Source organism: Rhinoderma darwinii, chromosome 2 (genome assembly GCF_050947455.1).
Source record: "Rhinoderma darwinii isolate aRhiDar2 chromosome 2, aRhiDar2.hap1, whole genome shotgun sequence".
Taxonomy (NCBI): domain Eukaryota; kingdom Metazoa; phylum Chordata; class Amphibia; order Anura; family Rhinodermatidae; genus Rhinoderma; species Rhinoderma darwinii.
The window spans coordinates 418,709,301-418,733,201 of NC_134688.1; the positions used below are offsets into that span (position 1 = coordinate 418,709,301).

The 23,901-nt window shown below is 43.7% G+C and overlaps 1 protein-coding gene across 1 annotated transcript in view; it reads right to left on the reverse strand.

The window, feature by feature from the left end:
• Positions 1-23,901, reverse strand: part of PITPNM3 (PITPNM family member 3) — a 261,407-nt gene that overhangs the window by 223,416 nt on the left and 14,090 nt on the right. Inside the window, exon 2 of the mRNA XM_075854250.1 lies at positions 16,175-16,282. Within this exon, the coding sequence (XP_075710365.1) occupies positions 16,175-16,244 (70 nt within the window). The 5' untranslated portion in view covers positions 16,245-16,282. The remainder of the gene's footprint in view (positions 1-16,174; positions 16,283-23,901) is intronic.

The window sequence follows — 23,901 nt, forward strand, 5'->3', positions numbered from 1 at the left end:
AAAAGACTGCTCTCCTGGATTTAATTCTGGTTTTAGCTTAAAAAAAATGCATGCAAAATATGCAGTAAATCTGCACTGTGTGAACAAGACCTAATAACTGAAGCCTGTAATACCATAGCACCTTAAAAAGAGCACCCCAAAGCTGGAATACTTAGGGGTATGATGATGAACACTGAACTACTGCAAGCAGAAATTTTGTAAACCATGAGGAATTGATTCAAAAAGTATATTCCAAAACTGCAAAACTTTTAAGTATACAATGAATAATCTGGATTTGCTGAATGCTTCTTTATAGAATACTACTACTAATTAAAAAAAAAAATTGAGTGAAAGGTGTTTTTTGTTAGTTAAGGAGGGATGTTCGCCAGTGACTACCATCTCTATAGTTAGATTTTGCCTGTAATACAGTATAAACTGTAATAAATAATGTAACTGTAATATGTAATAAAATCAGTTCATTATAAAGTGCACAGTCTGCCAGGAGATAATAAGAATTTCCCGCTGGTATAGAATCCTAGAATGATTGTGTCTTAACCTTTTGTTAAATGCATCATCCGCTGCTGAAAGAGTAAAATTCCACTATAAATTCTTTTGGGATGTTGGAATTCAGTTGAGCTTTACTGTATGGTGAACAGAGATTAAAACAGAATACAATTATTACACTTACCAAGCATGAAAATACACAAATGCCCACATGTTCCTGCACAGGCACATCTCAGCTCCTTTAATGACCAATAATTGTATTTGTGACGATTGCCTGTCTAAGATCACGCCTTGTAATTTCATTAACTGGCAAATCTGGAGTGAAAATGTTAAGGAAATTCAGGCTAAATTGGCTAATAGCTGTTAAAATGTCATCAAGGGAGAATGATTAAATAAACAGCTGCGTAACAGAAGGAAGAGCCTTAATTCTCTGATGCAGATACTCGAACCACACGTTATCATTCTGTTGGGTTCGTCAAATGATTTTAATAGGATTTGTCTTTGGAGAATCCTTTATTTAGAAGGGGAATGTAGCCAAAAAATGGTAAACAAACTAAAACATGAAAACTCAAGATGTGGATCTCCTCAGCGGGATTCGTGAACAGATTCATGGTAATAAAGCCTGACGAAGAGGTGTTCTAAAAGGTCATATTTCATGACCCTGTTCTTTCAGAAAGATATGAAACCCCAAATAAAAAATATATAATTAACCCCTTGGATAAAAATCGCGTACAGATACGCCGCTGCTGCCAAGGTCTTCTGTATGGTTACCATCATGTAACTGTACATGATGGTAATGGCGCAAGTTTAGAAGCTAAGCCCGCACCATCCACAGCAGGTGTCCTCTGTATATTATATCTGACATTTTGATATAAGGGCTAACCTCTTAGATGCCACAGTTAATAGCGACCGCAGCATCTAAGGAGTTAGAGAACTCTAAATGTAGCTAGAAATACAGAGATACATGTATTCCTAATTTTCCCAAGAAAAAAAAGCTAACCTCAATTTTGCTGCTACCAATGTCCCAACACTGACGCTGATATCCAGACACTGACGAGAGAGACAAGATTCCACCGCAGGCCTATAGTAGTACTCTAGACCCGCCAAGATGCCTACTCATATTTACTATAATTATAGTATGTACGGTATATGTTTAATATTGTGTATTTGTTTGCATGCACTGTATATAAGTGTTTATTTAAATATCTATATTTACTGTAAAAGTCCACAATTTCAAATAATCCAGCACCATGATATGAGAGAATTCATAGGTATAAGGGGGTGATTAGAGGATTAAATAAGGGAAGGCTATTAACTGAATGTAGGCTGGTATCTGAACATTAGTTAGGAAATGTGAAGACTGAGCTTTGTAGGTCATGTTTGTTAAAGGGAGAGTGCAATTCCAAGTTACAACCATCTAGGAGACATAATGTTTTGACAGAATGGAGTAGCATTTGATAAGTGAAAGTAGATGTCAATTCTACATTGGAAATGTAAAAGATTATTCTATCATTGTAATGATGGGAGTAGGGAAACAGACAAGTGAGCCCTAATCTACCCGCCACTCAGTCCCTGCCTACTTGCAACGACCCGCCCTAGGCGACGGGGTACAACTGGGCGACGGGGTACAACTGGGCGACGGTCCCTACGCTCAGTAAGTGCACGACAGACAAACAGACAAGGGTACACAAAGCTAAGGGAAATGGGGCAGTTGCCCATGGCAACACCGTGAGCAACAAGAGTGGTGAACGAGCCGAGTCAAATCAGGAGTGTACGAGGTACCAAACGCTGAGCAGGAGAGTAGTGAACAAGTCGAGTCAAACCAGGAGTGTACGAGGTACCAAACGCAGAGCAGGAGAGTAGTCAGTAAGCCAGGGTCAGTATGAAGCAGGGTCAAATAGTTCAGAAGCTGCAGCAGGGCCAGGAAACCACACGAGAAGAATCATAAGCAAGGAGGAACAGGAAAGGCAGGTATAAATAGACAGAGGGCGGGAGCTAGCTCTGTCTGGCCAGGCTGTGATAGGCTCTCCCACTCCTAAGCCTGCCATCCTGAGTGGTGGAAGATGGAGTCAGTCTCACAGACATAGAAGCAGGTGCAGACTGATTACCTATGGGCGTATACACAAAAGCTGTGCCTGGCAGATCCTTTACAGTACCCCCCCTTTCTAGGTGGACCTGGTTTATTGGGGAAACGAAGGTGGAACTTCCTGACCAATACCCCAGCGTGAACATCCCGGGCGGGTACCCAAGTTCTCTCCTCAGGCCCGTATCCTCTCCAATGGACCAGGTACTGGAGGGAGCCTTGGACCATCTTGCTGTCCACAATCTTGGCCACCTCGAATTCCACCCCCTCAGGGGTGAGAACGGGGACAGGAGGTTTCCTCGAGGGAGCCAAGGACAGGGGAGCAGCGTTTAAGGAGGGAGGCATGAAACACGTCGTGTATTCGAAAAGATGGGGGCAACTCCAGTCGGAAGGAGACAGGATTGAGGACTTCAATGACCTTATATGGCCCTATAAACCGGGGAGCAAACTTCTTGGACGGGACCTTAAGGCGCAAGCTCTTAGACGATAACCACACCAGATACCCGACCATAAACAAGGGGTTAGCAGAACGTCTTCTATCTGCCTGAGTTTTTTGTATGCTCTGGGACACCTCTAGGTTCTTCTGAACCTGGGCCCAGACTGTGCACAGTTCCCGATGAACGACCTCTACCTCGGGATTGTTGGAACTACCAGGTGAAACGGAGGAGAACCGTGGATTAAACCCAAAATGACAGAAAAAGGGGGAGACCCCTGACGAGTTACTGACCCGGTTATTAAGGGAAAATTCGGCGAGGGGAATGAATGAGACCCAATCATATTGACAGTCAGAGATAAAACACCTTAAATATTGTTCTAGAGACTGATTAGTCCTCTCGGTTTGGCCATTAGTTTAAGGATGGAAGGCAGAGGAGAAGGACAGATCAATCTCCAACTTTTTACAGAAGGCTCTCCAAAACAATGAAACAAATTGTACCCCTCTGTCCAAAACAATATTGACAGGGACCCCATGGAGACGCAGGATGTGTTTGACAAACAGGGTAGCTAACGTCTTAGCATTGGGTAGTTTCTTGAGGGGCACAAAGTGGCACATCTTACTGAAGCGGTCTACTACAACCCACACCACCGACTTGCCTTGAGATGGAGGCAAATCGGTGATAAAATCCATGGAGATATGGGTCCAAGGTCTCTGGGGAATGGGCAAAGAACGTAGTAAGCCCGCTGGTCGGGACCTGGGAGTCTTGGACCTAGCACAAACCTCACAAGCAGCGACGTAGGCCTTAACGTCTTTAGGCAACCCAGGCCACCAATAGTTTCTGTCAATGAGGTGCTTGGTACCCAGGATGCCTGGATGACCAGATAGTGCGGAGTCATGATTTTCCCTAAGTACCCTTAGCCGGAATTGCAGGGGAACAAACAGCTTGTTCTCAAGAAGGTTCCAGGAACCTTGATCAGCCGCAATTTCAGAGACTAAATCAGAATCAATAGAAGAAATGATTATACCTGGAGGCAAAATACAAGCAGGATCTTCCTCCGAAGGAGGGCTGGCCATGAAGCTACGCGACAGAGCATCAGCCTTAATATTTTTAGACCCAGCCCTATAGGTAACCAAAAAGTTGAATCTGGTAAAAAATAGCGCCCATCGAGCTTGTCTCGGGTTTAGCCTCCGGGCAGATTCTAGGAAAACCAGATTCTTGTGGTCGATAAGGACTGTTACCTGGTGCCTAGCCCCCTCCAGGAAGTGGCGCCACTCTTCAAATGCCCATTTAATGGCTAAGAGTTCGCGGTTGCCAATATCATAGTTACTCTCAGTGGGCGAAAACTTCCTTGAGAAGTAGGCACAGGGACGGAGATGGGTGAGGGACCTGGTACCCTGGGACAAGACAGCCCCCACTCCTACCTCGGATGCATCAACCTCCACGATAAATGGCTCCATTTGGTTGGGCTGAAGCAGCACCGGGGCCGAGATAAAGCACTTCTTAAGGACCTCAAAAGCCTGGACAGCCTCAGGAGGCCAGTGGAGGAGATCAGCACCTTTGTGAGTGAGGTCCGTAAGAGGCTTAGCGATGACCGAGAAGTTAGCAATAAATCTCCTGTAATAATTAGCGAACCCCAAGAAACACTGTAACACCTTCAGGGAGGCAGGTTGGACCCATTCCGCCACAGCCTGGACCTTGGCGGGGTCCATGCGGAATTCATGAGGAGTGAGGATTTGACCCAAAAATGGTATCTCCTGTACCCCAAACACACATTTTTCGGTCTTCACAAACAGTTTGTTTTCCCGAAGGACCTGGAGCACCTTCCTGACATGCTCAATGTGGGAGGACCAGTCCTTGGAAAACACAAGTATGTCATCAAGGTACACTACAAGAAATACCCCCAGGTAGTCTCTTAAAATCTCATTTATGAAATTCTGGAAGACTGCGGGAGCATTACACAACCCAAAGGGCATGACGAGGTATTCGAAATGACCTTCGGGCGTGTTAAACGCAGTCTTCCACTCAACCCCCTCTTTGATGCGGATAAGGTTATACGCCCCCCGTAGATCAAACTTAGAGAACCATTGGGCCCCCTGAACCTGATTAAAGAGATCAGGAATCAAAGGAAGGGGATACTGGTTCCTTACAGTGACCTTATTCAAGTTACGGTAGTCAATGCATGGCCTAAGACCACCATCCTTCTTCCCTACGAAGGAGAGGGGCGAATGTAACCCTTGGCCAGGCATTCCTGGATATACTCTCTCATGGCTTCACGTTCGGGACAAGAGAGATTAAATATCCTACCCTTAGGGAGCTTAGCTCCTGGTACCAAATCGATAGGGCAATCGTATTCTCTATGAGGAGGTAACACTTCGGAGGCTTCCTTAGAGAAAACATCAGCGAAGTCCTGAACAAACTCAGGTAGCGTGTTCACCTCCTCAGGGGGAGAAATAGAATTAACAGAAAAACATGACGTCAAGCATTCATTACCCCATTTGGTAAGCTCCCCAGTAATCCAGTCAAACGTGGGATTATGCAACTGCAACCAGGGAAGGCCTAAAACCAAATCAGACGATAATCCCTGCATCAACAGTACAGAGCACTGCTCCAAATGAATGGAGCCAACAAGGAGTTCAAAAACAGGGGTATGCTGTGTAAAATAACCATTAGCAAGAGGAGTGGAGTCGATACCCACTACCAGGACAGGTTAAGGCAAGTCAATTAAAGGCATAGCTAGAGACATAGCAAATTCCACAGACATGATATTAGCAGAAGACCCTGAATCCACGAAGGCACTGCCGGTAGCAGACCTACCACCAAAAGAGACCTGAAAGGGAAGCAAGATTTTATTACGTTTCATATTTACGGGAAATACCTGTGCGCCCAAGTGACCTCCCCGATGATCACTTAGGCGCGGAAGTTTTCCGGCTGCTTATTCTTACGCCTAGGACAGGTGTTCACTTGATGCTTGTCATCCCCACAATAGAGGCAGAGACCATTCTTCCTGCGGAACTCTCTACGTTGTCGGGGGGACACGGAGGCCCCGAGTTGCATAGGTACCTCCGAGTCTTCCGTGGAAGAGCGAAGCAACGGGACCTCGGGAGGCATCATGGGGGAGTCAGAGGGGAAAACACAAAAACGTTCAAGTTGTCATTCCCTGAGACGTCGGTCAAGTCGTACCGCTAAAGCCATAACCTGGTCTAGGGAGTCAGAAGAGGGATAGCTAACTAGCAGGTCTTTCAGGGCGTTCGACAGACCCAACCTAAACTGGCACCTTAAGGCAGGGTCATTCCACCGAGAAGCTACGCACCACTTCCTAAAGTCAGAACAATACTCCTCAACAGGTCTCTTACCCTGACATAAGGTCACCAGCTGACTCTCGGCAAAGGCAGTCCTGTCAGTCTCGTCATAAATGAGTCCGAGAGCAGAAAAGAAAAGATCAACGGAGGAAAGTTCAGGGGCGTCAGGAGCCAAGGAGAAGGGCCATTCTTGGGGCCCTTCCTGGAGCCGGGACATAATTATACCCACCCGCTGGCTCTCAGAACCTGAGGAGTGAGGCTTTAAGCGAAAGTAGAGCCTACAACTCTCCCGAAAGGAGAGAAAAGTCCTCCGGTCCCCTGAGAACCGGTCAGGCAACTTGAAGTGGGGTTCAAGAGGTGAGGTGAGGGGCACTACCGTGGTAGCGTCAGGCTGGTTGACCCTCTGAGCCAGGGCCTGGACCTGTAGGGAGAGACCCTGCATTTGTTGAGCCAGGGTCTCAAGGGGGTCCAAAGTAGTGTGAGGGACCAGGGTAGCCTAGGTATATGGGCTTGTGATTATGTAATGATGGGGGTAGGGAAACAGACAAGTGAGCCCTAATCTACCCGCCACTCAGTCTCTGCCTACTTGCAACGACCCGCCCTAGGCGACGGGGTACAACTGGGCGACGGTCCCTACGCTCAGTAAGTGCACGACAGACAAACAGACAAGGGTACACAAAGCTAAGGGAAATGGGGCAGTTGCCCACGGCAACACCGTGAGCAACAAGAGTGGTGAACGAGCCGAGTCAAACCAGGAGTGTACGAGGTACCAAACGCTGAGCAGGAGAGTAGTGAACAAGCCGAGTCAAACCAGGAGTGTACGAGGTACCAAACGCAGAGCAGGAGAGTAGTCAGTAAGCCAGGGTCAATATGAAGCAGGGTCAAATGGTTCAAGAAGCTGCAGCAGGGCCAGGAAACCACACGAGAAGAATCACAATCAAGGAGGAACAGGAAAGGCAGGTATAAATAGACAGAGGGCGGGAGCTAGCTCCATCTGGCCAGGCTGTGATAGGCTCTCCCACTCCTAAGCCTGCCATCCTGAGTGGTGGAAGATGGAGTCAGTCTCACAGACATAGAAGCAGGTGCAGACTGATTACCTATGGGCGTATACACAGAAGCTGTGCCTGGCAGATCCTTTACAATCATGCTGGTTATTTGGGAAAAGTCACAGATCTATTATTGCAAATCAATATTGGGTATGATAAGCTTTGGACTGAACAATTGGGTAATTGAATAATACCCCTGACTCAGCAAATCTCAGGACTCTTTCAGCCCATAGACACTCAGGTAGTCTTTTGACTCTCAGCCAGTCTATTGGTGGATTAGCTTACATTATGTGATGTCACTGTACATGCGTGGTGAGGTGGCCCAGAAACCAGTAGGTTCACCCCTAAATAGGACTTTAATGTCTACTATTGAGCCATACCATTAATATTATATAGAGATACACTGGTTGGTATACAGAAATGTCCAAATAAACATGCATAACGATCAGTCCCGAACAAGTTGCCAAAACACAGCTGAAGAGCAGCAATTCAGCAAAGCTCTCTGTAAAACTACTTTTACATGTGCCAAGTTTAATTTTTAACACTTTGCATAGATCTGCCCAAGAAATGTCACCATTGGATAAATATTGCTATGAATGACCCTAAAGCTAAACAATTAATAAACTTGATAGAGATTCTGATCTGGATCAGGTTACGTATTGTATGCAGTTGCCCACCATCCATGCTAACCAGTCCTACTAAAACCAGAAGACATCAAACTATCAACCCAAATTTAATTTAGCTATCCCCTGTAACGTCCATGGCTGCGGACCGTCGTTCAGACTTTCTTATGGTAATCTGACGGCTCCGGCCATGGACATCTGTGTTCCCGGCGGCATCTCCCTCCAGGGAGACGCCGGCACTCACTTCCGGGCTCTGTGACTGGTTCCTGCAGGGCGCGCGCGCCCGCAAGTACACGGCCTTAGCGGCCAGTACGCGTCCAGCTGTCTAGTATGAGTAATTAGCCCAGAATGCTGCTGGACTATAAAAAGGGCTCTGCCCACTTGTTCCTCATCTAAGCATTGTTGTATACCTAAAGGTTGTCTTGCAAATGGTCTCCCAGTGTTTTCCAGTTCCCAGTGTTACCCGTTCCTGCTGCCTGTGCCCTGTTTCCTGTGCTATTGTATCTACTGTGCCATCTACAGTGAAAGACAAGTCTTGTCTTCCGCTGTATCTACTGTGCCATCTACGGTGAAAGTCAAGTTGTGTCTCCGCTACTGTCTACATTGCCTCAGGTACCCTTTCTGGACTATAGACATTGTTTTGTACCTAGTTGGCCAGCTGCTATCCCAAAAAGTTATAGGTATGGGAAAAGAAGAAAAGGGGCAGAACTGTTGTATATTAGGTCGCCTTCAATTTGTATAAAAATTGATAACGACAAAGGAAAATCCAATGCAGTGTCCCCTTTCAATTGCACTGGCAGAATACCTGAGACTCACTGCCGGGGAGACAGTCTCAGTGCAGCGACGCGGTGAGACACTATTGAAGATACTTAGCCACAATCAGTCTTGGGCTCCAGTCATGGTCTCGTTGCCGGGGAGACAATCTCGGTGCAGCGATGCTGTGGGACATCGCTGCAGCTATTCAGCCGCATCTACTTCTGGGCTACGGTCTCGGTCTTGTTGCCGGGGAGACGGTCCCGGTACAGTGATGCTGTGAGATATAACTGCAGCGACCTAGCTATATTCAGTCCTGGACTTCAGTCCCAGTTTTGCTGTCTCAGGACAACGACTTTGTGAGACACTATTGTAGCCACCTAGCCACACTTAGTCCTGAGCTGGATAAATTCACAATCCAGCTATTCGGACGAGGGACACTTCACATAGTGCTCTCAACCGGGAAAGAGTGTAGCTATACCTGGTTTATTATTCTAGCTGCCTGCTATTAACAATCAATACGTCCATATGACCCTATAGATAAAGGTCAATTTAGGTGATCTCGATGTGAGCTTGGTGAATAATAAAAATACACTATTCTAGCTCTAAGAGCACTCCCTCCCTGGTCCCGTTGATACGGATACAACCTTTTACACAGCAGGGTGTCTCAACTCATTGGGAATTGAATGACACAATATAGTAATATTAATAAAAATACTATATAAAGTATATAAAAAATAAAAATACTTAAGTAAAAATACAAAATTTAAAAGGTATTCTGCCAGTGCAATTGAAAGGGGACACTGCATTGGATTTTCCTTCCCTATTAATTGTCGGTATCATACTAATTGAAGACGACCTAATATACAACAGTTCTGCCCCTTTTCTTCTTTTCCCATACCTATAACTTTTATGATTTATATTGGTGGTGTACACCTGGGCAAGAACTGACAACTTAAAGAATATAATAGAATATAATAGAATATAACGCTGTACGGCCCAGTGGGTCCACACCCCGCGCCGTGACATCCCCATAGATGACAATATTGAATAGTGATCATACAGCTTGGGTCATATCATTCTTCGTACGCAAACCAGACTTTCATCTAAGGACTCAAACCATAGTTCCCACATAATTAGACAACCAGCAGCTAACCACACCTGTACAATTCTGTTATAAATATATACATTTGTTAAGCATTGTCAATGCATAAAAGTCAGCTGACATTGAAGTATGCATATGTTGTTCTGGCGTGTTTAATTAAAAAAAAAAGTCTCAAATGAATCCCTATTAAAATGATCAAAACAATAAACTTCTTGTTTATTATGGAAACGAGAAAAATTATCAAATATTAAAAGTGATTTTTAAAGCAGAGTGGAATATTTTATTCTTCCGACATGACAAGTTTTTATTGATTTATAAATGAAGAATATGTCCCTGAATGAGTGCAGGAGGAGGAATGAACGATTAAGCTGTCTCCTAGAAGGAGCTACTGAAGTGTAGACCGCAGCGGGACTGAAATATCAGGACAGTGTCATAAACTGAAGAATAAAGAAAGAAGAAACATGTTGATTATAGTCTTACAGATTTGTAGGAAGTTTAAAGCTACATTTTATGGCTGCCTATTCTTATTGTTGCCAATCATATTAAAAGGAAGTAACGATATAATACAATATCCCCAAATTTAAGAGAGTTGCCCCGAGCTCCCCTGTGTTCAAATTTTTAACTGACACAACTATAAAAAAATGAGCTATGGCCAAAATTAACAGCCTTTTACAAAGGCCTAGGGAGGACGTTCCTGTGGTGGGGGTTTTAGAAAGTGGATAGCTATTTCCCACAATTGTCAGACTGGAATGCGGCTTTGAAATCTGTATGTAAACTTACCCACAATCCCACACTACATACATCACAGTTATTTATATTTTATATGGTTTACTTTACTCTGAAATTGCTATTGCCACAGATTGCACCGATTTTGGCAGAATATTCGAGCTCATCTGCCTTTCTGCTTCAGTGTGGAAGCTCCAGCGGAACCTATGTTATGTATTTTGGGTCAGACCTAAGTTTGCCTGGCCAGGCTGAATGAAAGAATATTTTTTATAGGATATTCTTCTAGCAAAAAAATAATACTGGAGGAGTCACAAACCCCCTGTGGTCTCTTCTTGGGTGTATCTTATGAATAGGATTGCAGCTCTTGCTAAGCTTCGGAACCCGGTTCTTTTCAATAAAAGTTGGTCTACACAGTTATTGATGTAGTATTTTTTTTTTCCTGGTGGCTGATGAGAGAGGGGGGGGGAGGGGTAGGGGTTTGTGTATCCTCTCTGATTTTGGATTTTACTTTTGTGGTTTTTGTATTGAAAAAATTATAAAAAAGAAAAACACAAAAAACAAATATGATACAATAGAGTTTATCCATGATATAACAAGTTCAGTTTGATATCAGACATCATGAGAATAATCTTGATAACTCATGTCTTAGTCAAGCTCACTGGTGTACCAAATTTCATTCAATATAACTATACGATATAGGTTACAGCTACATCAAGAAAGCAATTGCATGAAACCATTTATCGGGGTTGTCTTACTACAACAACCTTTTCTGAAAATGAAACCAGCTTCTGAAAGCCTCAACAATCAGCTGTTATTGCCAGGGAATTTGCTGCCAGCCATACATTTGAACATGGTGACCATTCAATGATACTTAGCCACTCTCTGCTTTGGCATATGAACAGGGATTGTCCTAATGGGACATCCCACTTAACATTTTTCCCAACATGGTTTAAATCTTTATCCTGTATGCATCACATATTGGGTTAATCTGAAATAGACATTGCTATTCCATGGGCTATCTTTATTAATTGCTGGGCTACTCCCGCTCCAGAGGGTGTCCTAAGGAGTTTTGGGCTCACACCACTGGGCTGGTCTGTTGAATAAGTAAGGAATATTATATTAATTGTTGCTTAGATCTAGGCTGTTAAGATTGGAAGGGGTGATCCAGTACATATTTACTATTATTATTATTATTATTATTATTATTATTATTATTATTATTATTATTATTATTATTATTATTATTATTATTATATTTTTCTAACAAGTAAAATATTTATATAAAAAAACACAACAATAAAGGATGACAACTGTGTATATTTGACTGGGTTCCAAGGTTGCGACATTATACCAGCTAAGCAAGTGTAAAAAATCAATAAATTGGTAAGCTGAGCTTTAGGCCTTATTCACATGGATGTGTCAGTTTTGCGCGCGCAAAAAATGCTGCGTGTGGCATCAGTATGTGGTGCGTGCCTGCGTGATCTCCGCGCATATGGCAGCATGATGACACTCTGTTTTTATGTTTACAAACATAAAAGCAGGAGGTGCTTTTCTTGTTTCATTCATTTATTTTACTACTGTAGCGCGAATCATGCGCAGCACACGGAAGTGCTTCCGTGTGCCGTGCAGGATTTTCATGCACCCATTGACTTCAATGGGTGCGTGATGCGCGAAAAATGCCCAAGTATAAGACATGTCGTGAGTTTTACGCAGCTGCGTGAAAATAACGGACTTTCTGAAGGGCCCCATTCACTAACATAGGTCTGTGCGACACGCGTGATTTTCACGCATGTAGCACGGATGTAATATACGTTTGTGTGAATAAGGCCTTAGACTTCTGAAACATAGTGGCAGATTTACTATTGTTGATGCGCAAAAATTCTGGCCTAAGTTGCTCCTTTTTATGTGTGTAAATCTATTTAGACAAATGTAAACTGTATTGAGCAAAAAACGTATTTTGAAAGGAGGCGTGGCTTAAAATGTGCCGACGTGCGCCTAAATTGCAATAAAATTATGGTGCAAAAAATAACCTATGTAAGCTAAACCAACCAAGAGGGGGTATAAGTAAAAGTGTCTAACATGCCTAGCAAGATGCGCCAAAGTAATCTTCTAATCTAAGTTTATGCTGTATAAATTTTAGACAGCCTTACTAAATCTGCCCCCCCCCCATAGTCTACTCACCTCAAGAATTGTATCATCCACCCCTTTCAGTTCTAAAATCGGTTTTAACCACTGTCAGACATGCACCGAACGCCTTCAATCATATATATATATTTGGCAAGGACGTGGTGTCCGAGGCACATTTAGCTCCGCCCACAGCCCAACCTGCAATAAGCTTGTGAGGAAGGAGTGCTCAGTCTGTCTGTTGTTTGTGCCTTTATTTGTCTGTGTGTCTCTGTGTTTGTGTGTGTATAAGTTCCAGTATATGTATGTGTCTTTGTGTGTGTATTTGTCTGCCTATATATGTATCTGTGTGTGTATAGATTTCTGTGTGTGCATCTGCTACATTAGAGAGTTATCACTGTGTTATCTGTGGTGTTACATAGGACTGCAGGTAACATCTACATTATCTGTACTCAGAGAGTTATCACTGTGTTATCTGTGGTGTTACACAGGACTGCAAGTATCACTACTACATTATCTGTACTCAGAGAGTTATCACTGTGTTATCTGTGGTGTTACATAGGACTGCAGGTAACATCTACATTATCTGTACTCAGAGAGTTATCACTGTGTTATCAGCAGTGTTACATAGGACTGCAGGTAACACTACTACATTATTTGTACTCAGAGAGTTATCACTGTGTTATCTGTGGTAACACTACCACATTATAGGGTAACAAACGGAAGGAGGTCCACGTCCTCTACCCTTCGTGAATAATCTTTATTCAGTAAATGCTTCCGCATTTTTCTTAGGTTTCAAATTTTGGTAATTAGGTTTTAAAATACACTTATATTATTTTATAATATTTTTTACAAATACTTATCATTCCCTTTGCTAGCAAACCCGTGTAACAAGAACAGGCTTTCTATACTAGTTGTCAATAAATGGCACTTAATTTGCTCAATACTCATCTGCTATTTCAAGGAATGCCTTATTGATAAATCAGCCTTTATTAAGTTCTCTAGGACATGTAAACCCTGTAAACTTTATTTCTAGTTTTCTCAATGCTTTGCTCTGCAAACACCAGGAATTGTGAAAAAAACAAAAAACGAATAAAGTAAGTTCTATTTTAAGCGCTCGCCATGGTCAGGTCACAGCATTCCCTTGGTATCCAGAGGCCTTTACAATTTATTACTTCTGCAGTACACACAGCACATAATGCACAGGAAAGGTTGAAGTCTTCTGCACACAATCACTTATGTCAGCCTCATCAGCCTCTTCGGCTCTTGTTTATGTCTGCGTATAGTGAAGACATTTTCTCAACGGAGGGTTTATTTCCATAGAAAAGAGTGTCTCTGCTTTTAGCATTCACTAAATGTCACATTCACAATCATTAAAGACGTGTACGACTTCAGCTATTACCGTAAAGACATTGTAAAGGTACATTTAGATTGCACACTATTATTTATGGTAAATGAATAGTTCTATTCTAAACAAGGTCTTTTAATGCCTCCATCATCAATAATACATGTCATTTTTATGACTATTACTAGCCTAAAAAAGGTACAGTTTACAGAATTTATATATTTTTATGTTATTTTGTTTTTATTTTTTCAAATTAAAATTTATGTTTTAAAATGCTTTATAAAGAATCAAAATAAATGTGGTAATCTAAAAGCACATGCAGTAAATAATCCATTCTAGGAAATATAATACATGCCAGAACACTTGGTATCATGGTGGCCAGGGCCAGATTGGTACTAGTAAGCAGCCCTTGTACCCAGCCAACAAAATGTTTTCAATTGGCATAGAACCAATTAAGGTTATGTTCACATTAGTGTTAGTAAGTGGCGTAACTGATAAAGTTCATATTGGCAGAAACAACAGAACAGAAGTTGGGGCAATTGGTACATGCAGTGCACCATGCACCAGTGCTGTATATGCTGCTAAAGCTTTGTGTACACGGGCAGTTATTTTTGCCCATAACCAGAGCTGATCGATGATATAACGAGTCGATCGGCGCTCGTTTATAGGCCCTTTTATACAGGCCAATGCAAACTATATGCTTGGTACAGCTGGTACAGTGTGAAGCAGTAAGGGTATGTGCACACGCTAGCTGGCTTTTACGGCTGAAATGACAGACTGTTTTCAGGAGAAAACAGCTGCCTCGTTTCAGCCGTAAAAGCTGCTCCTCGTATTATGCGAGGCGTTTGTGACGCTCGTATATCTTGAGCTGTGCTTCATTGAGTTCAATGAAGAACGGCTCAAATTACGTTGCAAAGAAGTGCCCTGCACTTCTTTGCCGAGGCAGTCAATTTACGCGTCGTCGTTTGACAGCTGTCAAACGACGACGCGTAAATGACAGGTCGTCGGCACAGTACGTCGGCAAACCCATTCAAATGAATGGGCAGATGTTTGCCGACGTATTGTAGCCCTATTTTCAGACGTAAAACGAGGCATAATACGCCTCGTTTACGTCTGAAAATAGGTCGTGTGAACCCAGCCTCACAGACTTTTTAACAAAAGTAAGCGGTTTTCTTTGTGCCGTAATCAGCACTTCTTAGGAATACATACAGCGGTAAAATTAGAAAAAAACCTAGGACAGCATATCTGCTTTCTTAGGCCCCGTGCACACTTCCATGCAGTATTTACTGTCAGTAAATACTGAATGGACGGGCCGCAGAGTGTCATCCGCGTTTGCGGACCGCGCTCACAGTAATAAGAGCACGGTCCGTAAATGCGAAAAATATCACGTCCTATTTTTGTGGCTCATTTCTACGGCCCAGACATACAACTGTAAATATATGGGAAGGTGTCCATGGCCAATAGAAATAAATGTGTCAGCATTATATCCGGAATTACGGATGTGTAATTGCGGATAAAAACTACGGACGTGTGCATGGGGCCTTAGAGGTATGCAAACCGTGATCATAGCCTGTGAGCAGCTGCTAAATGTGTATGTAGCTACTATGTACTTTAGGTGAGGATAGCCTATAGTACATACGCAGAAGAAGGAGTTCACAATCGCACATTTTCCATTCATTGACAAAATATTGCTATATAGTGACTATAAAATAGTAGTATCTATGCAATAATATCAATCATGGTGACCATGTAATAAAACCAACCATAGTTCCTATAAAAAGTACCAAATATCATACATAGTGCACACAAAAATAGTACTAGCCGTAGTGCATGTATAACGGAAACCATAGTATATATAGATCAGCAGCCACCAGTTATATAGCGTACAGATGAATAAATGAGCAGATATGGGAAGGTATATTAAGTGTACCTTACCTGGATGATTTCCTGACCCATAAAATGTAAAACAAAAGTGACAATAAGGCTATCAAATGTTCTGCTTTTGGAGAGAGTTACTTTTTGATGACAGAAATTGTGAAAATTTGATGATCAAATTTCATTGCTGAATCACAGGTTTGCTGGACCTATCTGCAGGCAATACATCAGATTGATCAAACACAATGTTAAAATTATATTAAAGGTATTCTTACCTGGACTTTCATCCAACTTCCCAATTGTTTCAATCTGTTCAACTAAGTCATTGGAGTTCCATTGACTCATCCCAATAAGGATGGCACTTTTCCCTTCTACAACCTCCTCTGCAACAAGGAAACAAATTTTAATGTTATTGCCATCTAGAATTTGGCATTAACAAAACATAACATGTATTTAAAATGTAACTTCAATTACACTTTTCCGATATAGACCATTAAATTCCCTGCTTCTTTTTACACTGCCATGGAGTTAAATGACAAAATTCGGGCTGCCTGCAGCGGTCACTAGGGGAGCTTGTTGCATACAGACTTAATATTGGCTTCAATGGGAACTGCATAAGGCCTCATGCACACAGCCGTAGCCATGTGCACGGCCTGTGATTACAGGCACGGGTGGCCGGAGTGTCATCTGCGAGCCGTCTGCAATTCACGGACCGCGCACCCATTGATTTCAATGACTCCTGGACAATGCACGGACCGTACAAACCAAGGTCGTGTGCATAGGCCAACAGAAATGAATGGGTCCGCAATTCATCCGTATTTTTGCGGATGAATTGCAGACGCAAAAACACGTTCATGTGCATGAATCTATCCCCCTAGTGGTCAGTGCAGGCAGAAATAATTTTATCAATTAACTCTATTATTCCATTGCTGTGTAAAAGGAAGCTGGGGATTTGGAGCTCTGTCACACAAAAAAACAGAGCTTCAACTATTATAAAGATGTATTATGAAATTAATTATCACATCATTTTGGACCTAAAAATTTAATAATGTTCATAGTTGGAGGTACACTTTAAACATTTTTCATTTGGAAAACAAAAATGACAATATGAAATGCTAGACTAGAATTTGGCTCATGGATATATCTCTTGATATTTGCATTAATACTTCTTGTCAGTAAAAAAAAAGTTAGCAATCTATTCCATATGATAAAATATTAGATACAAAAGGACTGCGCTAACGTTGTCTCACAAACCCCTTCTGTCACAGAGACTGCCTCTAAAGTAAATGTCTTTTTTAGTAAAAGGTAAAACAGACAATGTTTTTACATTATTACTTACACTTTTTACTACTTGTTCTTGTTTAAAGTGAAACATTTGATTATAATCCGAAAAAAAAAAATTCACAACTTTGCAATACTCCTGTGCAGAGCAAAAAATATATATTCTTGCTACCTGGATCAGTCAAAAGTTGCTGTTAGGTAAGGTAAGTTCACATCTAGTTTTGTGCACGTGTTTGTGGTATACGACCACGTATATGTTTTTAACCCCATAACGACCGGCATATAGTGTTTTTACGTCGGTCGTTTGGGGTAGTTCTTCTGAAGCGCCGCCTTTTCCCGTCGGCACTTAAGAAGAACTTTTCTGGCATCGTGCCGGGATCTCCTGAAGACCGGGCTGCTGGTAACAGCCTCGGGCTTCAGGGCAACGATCGGAGACCACTAGCAGTGGTCTCCGATCATATTTAACCCCTCAGATGCGGCGCTCAATAGCAAGCGCCGCATCTGAGTGGTTTGGGAGGGAGGGGGCCGCAACGGAGTGGTTTTCGCGGGCATCGCATATTCTGCCTCTGAAGCCAAGGCTGTTATTAACAGCCTAAGGCTTCAGAGTGATGATCGGAGACCAATAACAGTGGTCTCCGTTCATGTGATCACTGTGAGAACCATTCACAGTGATCACAAAATGTAAACAAAGTTTTTCTCCTCCCTGTCTCTCTGTCTCTCCTCACACTTGTTACTTTGTAGGAGAAGAGACGGAGAGAGAATTTTACTGTTAATAAATGACACTAAATTACTGAAAATCTAATATATAAACTTTATATAAACGTCACTTGTATACCTATTCTAGGCTAGGGTTATCCTTAGGGTTAGTCTAGGGTTATTCTAGGTTCTATTCGAGAGGTAGTCTAGGGTTATCCTAGGTTTAGTCTGTGTATTTTTTTGTGTAAAAAAAGAAATAAAAGTTTTATAGTCTATGTAGCGTCCATGGCCACGGGCCGTCGGGTTTACTAACCTCCCGACGCCCGCAGCCATGGATCTGTGAGCGCTGGTCCCCATCTCCTTCCTAGGAGATGCCAGTGCTCACTTCCGCTCCGTTCGGTTGTGTCCCGTAGGGTGCGCGCGCACGCTCGTGCCCGGCCTTAAAGGGCCAGCGCACGCAAATAGGAGGAAGTCATCATCATCAACTGCCACGATTTCCTGGTCTATAAGAAGGCCCCTGGCCTTCTAATCCTTGCCTGAGCGTTGTTAGTTTTCCCAGTCTGTCTTGCAAATGGTCCCTTAGTGTTTCCCGTTCCTGTTGTTACCCGTGCCTTGTTCCCCGTTCCTGTTTCCCGTGCTGTGCCTTAGTATCAAGTCGTGCCACGTCCTGTGTCATCTGCCACGTCCGGAGGAATCCACCACGTCCTGTGTCATTTGCCACGTCCAGAGAAATCCGCCACGTCCTGTGTCATCTGCCACATCCGGAGGAATCCGCTACGTTCGGTGTCTTCTGCCACGTCCTGAGGAATCTGCCACGTTCCGTGTCATCTGCCACGTCCGGAGGAATCCGCCACGTTCTGTGTCATCTGCCACGTCCGGACGAATCCGCCACGTCTGGCGCAACTTGCGGCTCCTGTGTCATCCACCACGTTTGGCGCTATCTGCTGCAACCATCTCCATCTGTGCCAAAGTTGCGGCCACCGTCTGGACTATACAGGTACTCTTGTGCGGGACATTGTATTTCTAGGGTGTCCTGTTTGGCCAGCTGCCTCCCCGCTACGGCGGTACGGCCTAGTGGGTCCACTAACCCGCTTTGTGACAGTCTACATGTTTGTTCGACATCACTTTTTTGTGAAGTGTGCTTTTGTGACGTCCGTGTATTTTTGTCTGTGAAAAAAATAAAATCTGTCTGCGTGTGCGTCTGGTTACAGTCTTTGTTGTACATGTGTGTAATTAGAATGGCCCATAGGAGGTTCACGGTGGAAGAGGCATGCGCCATGTTAATTTCTGACTGATGAAAGCGATACAGAAACCGCGTCTGAGGTAGAAATGTTGTCTACCAGTGATAGTGACGACAGTGATACGCTTTCTGCAACTGCAAGTGTCACTGCAGAGTCCACGAGCACAGGGCAAAACACGGCCCGCTCTATTCCCCCAGGATATATTGAGTGGGTACCCACAGAGTCATTTTCCCCTAATATCCCAGAATTTATTGCCACACCAGGGATAAATATTAATGTGGAAAATTGTACAGCCCTCGATTTTTTTAAAATATTCATTACAGATGAACTTTTGGAGCTGGTTGTAAACCAAACCAATCTTTATGCTCGCCAATTCTTTGCTGAAAAGCCAACGTCCTCCTATGCAAAGCAGTAGCACCCCACAAATACTGGCGAACCTAAAAAAAAATTGGGGCTCATCCTCAACATGGGGTTCGTGAAAAAGCCCTCAATCCGGTCATATTGGGCAACAAGCCCTACACATGCCACACCTGTTTTTCCAGCCATTATGACCAGAAGCAGATATGAAGTGCTAATGCGCTTCCTTAATTTCAATGACAATCACCAGTAGTGATCCAGGCCGTGACCGCCTGTATAAAATAGGGCCCCTGATAAAAATTTTGGAGGAGTCATTTATGCCGGTGTACAACCACGAAAAAAACCTATGGTAGATGAATCGCTCATGAGCTATAAAGGCAGGCTCTCATTCCGCCAGTACATCCCCCTCAAAGAGAGCAAAATATGGGGTTAAAATCTACAAGCTCTGTCGGAGTGGTACAGGCTATACATCCGCCTTTAGAATCTATGAAGCCAAAGACCGTGATATCAACCCCCCTGGATGTCCCAGTGAGTTAGGATGCAGTGGCAAAATACTCTGGGACTTAATGCAGCCTCTGCTGAATAAGGGTTATCAGTTATACACTGATAACTTCTATACCAGCGTCCCCTTGCTCAAGCACCTGCATGCCACAGACACAGGGGCTTGCGGAACAATCTGCAAAAGCAGAAGGGGCTTGCCACAGGAGCTGGTGAGAAAACGCCTGAGAAGGGGGGAATCAAGTGGTCTTTGCAGTGGAAACCTTCTTGCAATAAAACTTAATGACCGCAAGGATGTGTTCATGCTAAGCACTGTTCACACAGACACAAAAGTGACAGTGAGGGAACGTGGTGCCACCTCTGATAAAGAGAAGCCGGTCTGCAGCACAGACTATAATAAATTCATGGGGGCAGTGGATTTGTCTGACCAGGCTTTACAGCCATACCTGGTGCAAAAAAAATCCCACCCCTGGTATAAAAAGCTGGCCCTCCACCTTATTCAGATGGCAACATACAATGGCTTTGTGCTATACAAAAAATCAAATGGGCAAAATACTTTTTTCAAATTTCTGGAGAACATAATTGAACACCTTTTATTTGAGTCCCCTGACCCCAGACACAACCATGAGGCAGAAGATGTCCGACGGCTTGTGGAACGTCACTTTGTACACCCTGTGCCTGCTACTGAAAAAAAACAATACCCACAAAAGCGATGCAGAGTGTGCAGCAAAAATGGCATATGAAGGGACACAAGATTTTATTGCCCTACATGTCCCTCTAATCCTGGTCTCTATAACTATCCATGCTTTGAAATTTATCATACACTCCCACATTATTAACTCATTTACTATCACACTGTATTTGTAGGGAGAACCAAAAGGGAGAGTTGCTTATGGGATAATGTTTCACTGTAAAAATGCAGCAATACTGTATTTTCTGGACAAATCAATTTTCTATTTCTTTCCGTCTATTAAAAATACTCACTATACCCCTAGATCAGGGGTCTCAAGTATGCGGCCCGCGGGCCGCACGAGGCCCGCAGGGCTGTCACCTGCGGCCCGCAGACACAGAGCCGCTAATACAGACTCTGCTCCGGGACTCTGGAATTCCCTGACATCTGATGTCTGGGGCTTCCCCAAAGCCAGAGTCCTGTGCAGAGCGCTAGTATAGGCTCTGCTCCGGGACTCCGTGGAATTCCCTGACATTGCTGTCCATATATGGACAGTGTGTCAGGGTCCTCCCCAGAGCGGAGTCCCGGGCAGAGTGCTAGTATCGGCTCTGCTCCGGGACTCTGTGGAATTCCCTGACATTGGTGTCCATTTATGGACACACGATGTCTGGGGCTTCCCCAGAGCTGGAGTCCCGGGCAGAGCGCTAGCATAGGCTCTGCTCCGGGACTCTGTGGAATTCCCTGACATCGCTGTCCATATATGGACAATGTGTCAGGGTCTTCCCCAAAGCCAGAGTCCTGTGCAGAGCGCTAGTATAGGCTCTGCTCCGGGACTCCGTGGAATTCCCTGACATTGCTGTCCATATATGGACAGTGTGTCAGGGTCCTCCCCAGAGCGGAGTCCCGGGCAGAGTGCTAGTATCGGCTCTGCTCCGGGACTCTGTGGAATTCCCTGACATTGGTGTCCATTTATGGAAACACGATGTCTGGGGCTTCCCCAGAGCTGGAGTCCCGGACAGAGCGCTAGCATAGGCTCTGCTCCGGGACTCTGTGGAATTCCCTGACATCGCTGTCCATATATGGACAATGTGTCAGGGTCTTCCCCAGAGCGGAGTCCCGGGCAGAGCGCTAGTATCGGCTCTGCTCCGGGACTCTGTGGAATTCCCTGACATCGCTGTCCATATATGGACAGTGTAGTCAGGGTCTTTCCCAGAGCGGAGTCCCGGGCAGAGCACTATTATAGGCTCTGCTCTGAGACTCTGTGGAATCTTCTGACATCGCTGTCCACATATGGACAGCGATGTCTGGGGCTTCCCCAGAGCTGGAGTCCCGGGCAGAGCACTAGTGATGTCAGGGGCTTCCCCAGAGCAGGAGTTCCAGTGATGTCAGGAGCACAGCTGGAGTCCCAGGAAGAGCCTACTAGCGCTCTGCCCGGGACTCCAGCTCTGGGGTTGCCCCTGACATCCATGTCCATATATGGACAGTGATGTCAGGAGCAGAGATGGAATCCCAGGCAGAGTGCTAGAAGCGGCTCTGCTCTGGGACTCCAGCTCTGGGCAAGCCCCTAACATCACTGTTCATATATGGATACTGATGTTAATGGCTTCCCCAGAGTTTTGACGCAGAGCCTATACTAGTGCTCTGCTCTGGGACTCCGGCTCTGGGGTTGCCCCTGATATCACATTCCGGACCAGGAGGATCCCCTGACGTCATTGTGTATGGACAGTGACATCAGGGGCTCCAACAGTAGAGGAATCCCCAGCCAAAACGTCGGCAACGAACTGGCTGGGGATTCCACTCCTAGAGGGAGCCCCAATGGAGTTATCTACTTGGGGTGTGTGTGGCATTATCTGCATAGGGCCCTGTGGCAGCATCTGCGGAGGGCACTGTGGCAGCATCTGCAGAGGGCACTGTGACAGCATCTGCAGAGGGCACTGTGGCAGCATCTGCAGAGGGCACTGTGGCAGCATCTACGGATCTAAAAAGGGGCTGCCCAATCTTGACATGGGTGTCTGCCAAAGACTACTAACTGAGCCGCCGGACTGCATTTAGCGACACTTAAACTGGAAAACTTGATTGTTGAAATAAACACGTGGAGAAATATCTCAAATTTTAAACCTAGCGGTATTGTTATAGTAATGTAGTATTATTATTATTATTATTATAGTAATATAGTTTTATAGTAGATCAAATAACTAATTGATTAACAATAATTTTGTATTGTATCAAATTTGAAAGTAATGCGGCCCATCAACTTCCCATTTTTCTATATGTGGCCCACTTACCCGGCCGCGTTTGAGACCCCTGCCCTAGACAAATATTAGCAGGACTTTTATACTTCAAAATAACTTGCAGTACCATGGCAAATATAGCGTGGTTCCCTAAAATCAGCTCTGGTGTAAAAAAGGCCTCCAAAAGCCAAAATGGACTCCTTCTATGATATGCCCTATAACGGGTCCATATAATAGATTAGACACACATATTTGGTATCACCGTACACGGGAGAAATAGCCGAATGTATCACTTTTACCAGTATGTCATATGGTGTTTCGAAATGGTTTAAGAAAAGTGACACTTTTGTAAAAAAAATATGCAATTTACATTTTTTTGGGCTTAGTTTGGGCAAATTCTGTAAAAAGTGTGAAGGGTTAAAACGGAAATTAAACCACTAGAAATAGACTTTAGAGTGTCTAGTTTTTAGAACACAATGTTTTTTTACCATTATTTATTGGCCTTCAAGTCCATTACCCATACATTAATACCATGCTGTAAAAAACGAAATTAAGACATTTTAGTGCGCAATTGAAAAAAGGGGCACTTGTGTTTTATACTATATTTCTGGTAAAAAATAAATAAACTACACCTCCAAGTCAGGTGTCTTTATGATCAGGATAAATGAAAAAGTATATTTCAATACATTTGTATGATACAATTAATGTTATTTTCAAACTGTTACATTTTAAATGATGAAAAATCAAAATTTCTCTTTTTTTCCTCTTTCCACGACTATAAAAAAAAGTAACAAAAGTGTTACCTATACATATATACCACAAAAAGGAAGCACTTCATGTCCCAAGAAAACCGTGCAAAATTCACATCGATACATAAAACACATACAGAGTTATACTGCGTTACATCTGTGAATAGCAAAACTGCGAAAATTGCTCTGGTCATTAAGGTTTATAACACGTTCGGTATTAAGGGGTTAAAGTTCCAAAAACGTATGTATTTGTAACATACGCCTACGTTTTTTGTAGTA